This window comes from Diospyros lotus, chromosome 4 (assembly GCF_014633365.1).
Source record: "Diospyros lotus cultivar Yz01 chromosome 4, ASM1463336v1, whole genome shotgun sequence".
Lineage (NCBI taxonomy): Eukaryota > Viridiplantae > Streptophyta > Magnoliopsida > Ericales > Ebenaceae > Diospyros > Diospyros lotus.
The window spans coordinates 22,689,083-22,695,730 of NC_068341.1; the positions used below are offsets into that span (position 1 = coordinate 22,689,083).

A 6,648-nucleotide genomic window follows, 5' to 3' on the forward strand; every position below is an offset into this window, starting at 1 on the left:
GCTTTAAGGCCATCGTTCATGGTTTATGGCTACGAAATTTTATTTTAGGGCTTTGGATTGTCGACAATATTGCTAAGCCATTGAAAGTTCATTGTGATAACTCTGCAGCAGTATTCTTCTCTAAAACGACAAGTATTCTAAGGGTGCTAAGCATATGGAAATCAAATACTTGGCCGTTAAGAAGAAGTTCAGAAAACACACAGTGTCAATAGAGTATATCAGCACCAATCTTATGATAGCATATCCTATGATAAAAGGACTGACACCCAAAATATTTAATGAACAAGTTGAAAGGATGGGTATTTTGGGCATTATGTAATTTGACTCTATTAAAGTTTATGCATTTGACACTTTGATTTCATATGTTTCTAATATTCCTATTTTCTATTTGTATACATAACTATTTAGAATAAAGTTGACAGGAATAATTAAAGTTAGACTATCATGATCATCTTCATTAAAGGTCATGTTAAGTTGGAAGTTAGTGTTGTGATACATGGAAGGGACTGGGTAAAAAAGAATTGACTCACAACCGCCATGACCCGCATTAATATTTTAACTTAATAATGACATATGGTAACCAAAATAAAGAAAATTAAAGTATGATTGTTTGTGCACATAATGTTCTTCTTATTAAATCATAAAGGTAATTTCATATGAGCTAAGTGGGAGAATGTAAGAATTATCTTGTGGCTCACATGATAATTAATGTAAATATCTCAATAGTTATTATAGTATTTATCTGATGAGATAATCAAGTTCATTATAAGATATAATTGTATTAATCTGATAAGATAAATATAAGGATTTAATAAGATAATAGTTAATCCTAATTCTATTTGGTTTAGAAGATGATGATGATAACTCTTAAGAGTCTTGATGGGAGACTACTTCTACTATTATAAATAAGGGGTTTGGTCCTCTCCCTACCTAACATAATCAATAGCAATTACAGTTATATTATTCCATAATTATGGTTGAGGTCAAGGGGGAGAAACCAGATTCTGGCATTTCGTCTTCAATTGGTATTTCTCATTATGGTATTATCTGTTATGGATTCAAGTACGTATTTAATTACAACATTATGTGATTTACGTGAGTTTTACGATTATGGGCATAATGATTAATTGTTTGTTATGTTTCTCATGCAATATTAAGATTAAACTTACTGAGTCATTGTTCCTACTATAGGCCTCCTATTATATCCTTGTCAAGCATCAATGTTAACAATCAACTCGTTATTTTCTCCATTATGTCTAACAATTTGTAACAATAGGAGATAGATGGTTCTTACTTGGTGATGACAGATCAGGGTGGCGAGGTGCTTGGCGGATAGTGGATCGAAATGGTATGACCTGAGTGATGGCAAGGTGGTTGGGCGACGACGAATCTGGTTGCAGCGACGGCACTGGTAATTTTGGTGATTGGAAATCAAAGCTAAGTCGTTGGAGTCACAGGTGCTAGTGACGGTGAATCTAGGTGAGCGACGTGGAGACTTTCAACGATGGTCGAATGGAGATGGTCCTCGCCAGAGATAAAGCTGTGTCTTCGATAGAAGAGATATAAAGAGTCAATGGTTTGTGATATCTTTTCCACCTTCACCAGTGGCATGATTCTGATACTACTTGATGCAACACCAAGCAAAGGATTTCTAGCGAAATCCTTGAGAACACATAAATTGGAATCCACTAATAATGAGGAGTAAAAAATCAAAGAACAATTTTATTCAAGTTGCCTCTAATGAAGAGGAGAACATGTTTAAATACTACCAACAACCCTAAAATACATATAATTTTTTTTAAAAAAAAAGTAGACATAAATTAAAATACTATTTGACTAATATTTTAAAGGCTATTTTGAGCTTGAGTGCCAAATTCGTCCTACATCGCCACCAAAGTGAAATGACCCTCAAGTTTATGCATCATTTTTCATTAACCACATTAAGTTTACACTAAAAGTGTGTTTGATTACACATATTTATCATGGAAAATATGTAATTATTACACATTTTCTATGGAAAATAATCAAATACGCTTAACTTTTCTATGAAAAAATATATATGGTACAAGTATTTAAAACTTCTTTCCATGGAATTCATTTTCCAAGGGGGTGGGGTGGTTTTTGTTTTCTAGACAATATTACCTAGAATTAAATTCTAGATAATACAATCAAACACATCTTTATTAAAATAAATAAATTATGTATACATTTTATGTGGTCTTACGCAATTTCATTCAACATTTCTTATATTTTAAAATTTGCTTTTGAAATTTATATTGTTTCAATTCCTTGCAAATGCACCCACCCCTTTGTTAGTTTTATCAACTAACATTGTCAATTTTAATCTAAACTCACATAATTTTGTTTTTAATATTTTTAATTTGATTAATTTTATAAAATTAAAATTAATTAAAATAAAATAAATAATAAAAAATCTAAAAGAAGAGAAAGGATTGTTTGTCGAAAACTATTTTTGGCCAACGACTTTTCTTCTTTTTCTTTTCTCTTTTTCACTAAAATAGAACCTACTATCAACAATTCTACTTCTTTCCTCGTTTCTTCCTCACTAAAATAGAATCTACTATTATGTTTCTTTAACTCTTCTTTTGTTGACTCTCTCTTCTCTCAAACCCATTTCAATGGTTGGAACCAAAACCAACATTCTTGGGTCCCAAATTTCCAAATCTTGCCACGATGTGTTTGTCATCAAACAAAGCTCACTAAATGGGTTTTGGCACAAATAAATCTACAACCCACCACCGTGGGTTCTTATTAAATCTTGCCTCCAACTTATGAAGAAGAAAGAAGAAATCTATCTAACATGTCTCGGCCGTTTCTAGCATATATCAATGTCATCATCACTCACCCGCATATCTGCCTTTCCTTTTTCTTTTTCAATCACTATCTTTTTTGCAGTCAACAATGGGATCTGATGAACCCATTGCAGTCAAGCTTTTTATTTTTTTTTGTTTTTTGTTTTATTTTTGGTTAAATTTATATTTAAGCTAATTTAATTATTTTTTAATTAACTTAGGTTAGTTTAACAAACATTTACATAATGAAGTTTAATAATAAGGGGGGGGGGGGGGTCGTGCAAAATATTAAAACACAAGAACTTTAAGGCAAATTTTAACAAATGAGGGTATCATTGAAAATGTGTCAAACCATAGTGAGAGTGTATGCAATTTACTCAAGTAAGACCTTAACTCCTAAAACTAGACTCAAATTAGTGTTCCAATAGCATGCATCACATATTCTCTTGCTAGGGTTCTTGCTTTTAATTTGGGCAAGGTATGATTTTTGGATTGGGAATGATTATATAAATACAAATTTGAGGTGTAATTGTAATTAGAATCATTAACGAAATGTCAAATAAATCATTGCTCTTTGGCCTAAGGATCAAATGGTACGTAGTTACACTTCAAAAAATACTAAATAAGGTATTGTATCTTTAGATGCATACCCAAATTTGTTAATCTAGTTTTAGATTGGAGACCACATTATGTATTATAGTATTTGTCATTTTAATGACATATAAATTCCATTAACCTCAATTGCAAGCAAATTTATCTCAATTGCAATTGGGATTTAAATAATAATCGTAAACGCCCAATTTTAGATTGAAAAAACCTCATACAATCACAAATACCCTACAATGTAAGAGCCTTAGATCATGATCTCCAACACTCTCTTGTCTAAACGTATTTGGAATTTGATTTTTAGTTTAATTTTTGAATTAAGATTCAATTGAAGATAGAGTTAACACTGTCAACAGAATTAAAATATTATTAATGACATTGAGTTGACATGTAGCATAATGGCTAAAATATTATTAATGACATTGAGTTGACATGTAGCATAATGCCACGTGGTCTTAAATTTAAAAGTATAGTGACTTAATGTTGGGTTGGCTCAAGTACGACACCTCAAGTGGGTGAATTTGATATTTTAAAAAATTACTTACAATGAAGTTTTAGTAAGTTAAAATAAAAAATATTAAATGTCAAATGTAAAGCTTGAAAGATATAAAATAAGAAAGAAAAATAACATAAGAGATTTATAGTGATTCTGTTAAACCTAGTCTACTCCACTACCTTAACTCTCTATTAAGAATTTTTTAAATCCATTAAAATTTCATACTTTATCAAATAGATTATCTAGTATAAGTCGTTAAGAATACAATCCTCGTACCAAACCCGATACTAAACCCTTTAGAATACAAGCTAGAAATTACAATGATAAATATAAACAAGAAAATTTGAGAGTTAATACTATCAGTTACAATGTTTCTCAAATATACAAATAAAGTCTAAGAATAATGTAATACAAATGATATCTATTAGCTTTTTGAGAGAAAAATGAAAGCTTAAATACTAATAAGAAGGATCAATATAATAGTAAACTCTTAACACTGCATTTCAATTCATTAGTATTCTCCAATCCTTCCTTGGCTTGTTATAGGCTTTTTCTCAAATATTGAAGTATACTAGTTATTAATAGTTGTGGGAGTATGCAAAAACTAGCCATTATAGAATGTTAGTGAACGAAATGGTCAACAGTTACATTAAACTAGTTGACCGTTTTCTTTAGATATTTGAAGCACATTCGACTTTTGAGTGAATAGTCACATCTTTCACCAAAGAGGTCGATTTCTTATAATAAATGGTCGATAGTTTGAAAGAAACGATCGACAGTTTTGAAAAAAAAATTCGACACTATACAGGCACAGTTGATTGAAAATGAACTAAAAACAAAACAATAGAGTTTGGAAAATGTCGGTTGACAATTTTAGAGACTATCGACTGTATTTGTTGAAAGGCTTAAAACAATCAATAGTTTGCCCTTATTTCGATAGGCCAAAAATTAAAAGTACAAAACAGCAGACAACCACACTAACATGGTCAATAGTTTTGTCTTCAAAAAGAGCATTTATGATATGAAAAATATTTTGACACTCTCGACATATTTAATTTCAAAACAAATACAAAACATTTGATTTCACAATAAATTTAAAAGATTTTGTAAACATTGAATGCATATATCTCCTTTAGTATTGATTGAATAGAATATTTTTTATTTTTAAAGATAAAATATAATTTATTTTCAAATACTAAGTATATAAATTTTTTTATCATCAAAATATTATTAAAAGAAAAATAACAACTTATTTAATTTAGCTCAATTGGATCAAATTAGGTTAAGAGGAGATCGAAAAATGAAAAATTGATAGACCGAAGGCTAGATCGATTAAAGGGGGTGTCCGACAAAATTTCAGTCTTTGTTGGTTTAAGCCACTCTCTCTCTCTCTCTCTCTCATATGAATTTGAAAAACATATATATACTCACAAGGGTCTAAACAAAATCAACATAATTTCAACATCTAATTATTCTCCCCACAAAACAAAATTTGAAATTTGGGCTTTAAAATAATATATTATAATAAATAATGTAAATACTCCTATAATTAGCATTTTATTCTTATTTTTATATTTTAACAGTTTTAAAAAGTAAAAATCTCAATTTTAAGCCCAGTCTAAAAATAGGATAGTTTATTACAAATAAAAAGTGCTAATTTTGCTACAAATTATTTAAACTTTTAACCTCAATCCAAAGTAAAATAACTAATTTTACATTCCAACCTAAAAATTATCATCAAAACTTCCTTACAAATCTGAGTTAATTAAGACTATCGAAAACTTTCCCACGGCAGCATCGGAGACTGATGTGAAACGTGGCAATTCAGGGGAGACGCGTGGTGCCTTAACGTTCAGTAATGGCAACACGTGGAATATCTGTCTGACACATACAGCCAACGTGGCAGACTGCACGGCAGCAGAGTTTCTTTTATTTATATATATATAAATAAGTAAATAAACAGACCGCGGGAAGGAAAGCCGTAATTCCTAAGGTCGTGTTTGGGAAAGGCTTCGAGTTGGGTAAAATCGTAGAGAGAGATGTCAGGGGCACAAGGAGCGCTGCCGCCGGAGTCGAAGACGGCGACGACGTACGAGTCAGTGGAAGGAGGCGAGAACAAGACGAAGGTCGATATACGTTCCAGGGAGGACGAGGGCGGCATCCAGATCGACAAGCTTCAGGACAAAGTTCCCGACGCCGCCGGCGAGGGTGGCCCGGTTTTCGGCGCCGGTAAAGATGAAGATGACAAGCAAGATCTTGGCGTCACCGGTACTGCCTGATCAAAAGATATGTGAACGTTATCATGAATCAATCCATAGAGAGAGGAAGAGATTACAGGCGTGATTTGAGCAGTCTGGTTCATCTAATTAATTGCATTGTAATCTCAATATGAAAATCAATCCACTATATATGCTGTGATACTATGTTTTAGAGATATAATTAGGTATTATATATGTTGTAACTTATAATATGATATTTTACCAGAAATAGTCCCAGTCATTGTGTATGCCAGCCTGACCAAGAATGCCCAGTAAAGCAGCTTAAAAGGGATAAATGAGGTTCTGGGCAGGCACCTCTACTTTATTATTATCTGTTCAAAATTTACCACTGTTTTGTGGGCCAAAGTCTGTTTGATAAGTTAGAAGAATGGCTGGAGCCTGGAGGTATCTCTAAAAATAGGTAAGCCTCCAGAGGACCAAAGCAAAGCTAGAATAGAAGTAATTTTGAAATTCT

General features: G+C 31.7%; 1 protein-coding gene across 1 annotated transcript; it reads left to right on the top strand.

The window, feature by feature from the left end:
- The first annotated feature begins 5,887 nt into the window (after nt 1-5,887).
- On the top strand, nt 5,888-6,402 carry LOC127798738 (uncharacterized). The gene has a single exon (XM_052332307.1). The coding sequence runs from the start codon at nt 5,955-5,957 to the stop codon at nt 6,192-6,194; it is 240 nt and encodes a 79-aa protein (XP_052188267.1). The 5' UTR covers nt 5,888-5,954; the 3' UTR covers nt 6,195-6,402.
- The last annotated feature ends 246 nt before the right edge of the window (nt 6,403-6,648 follow it).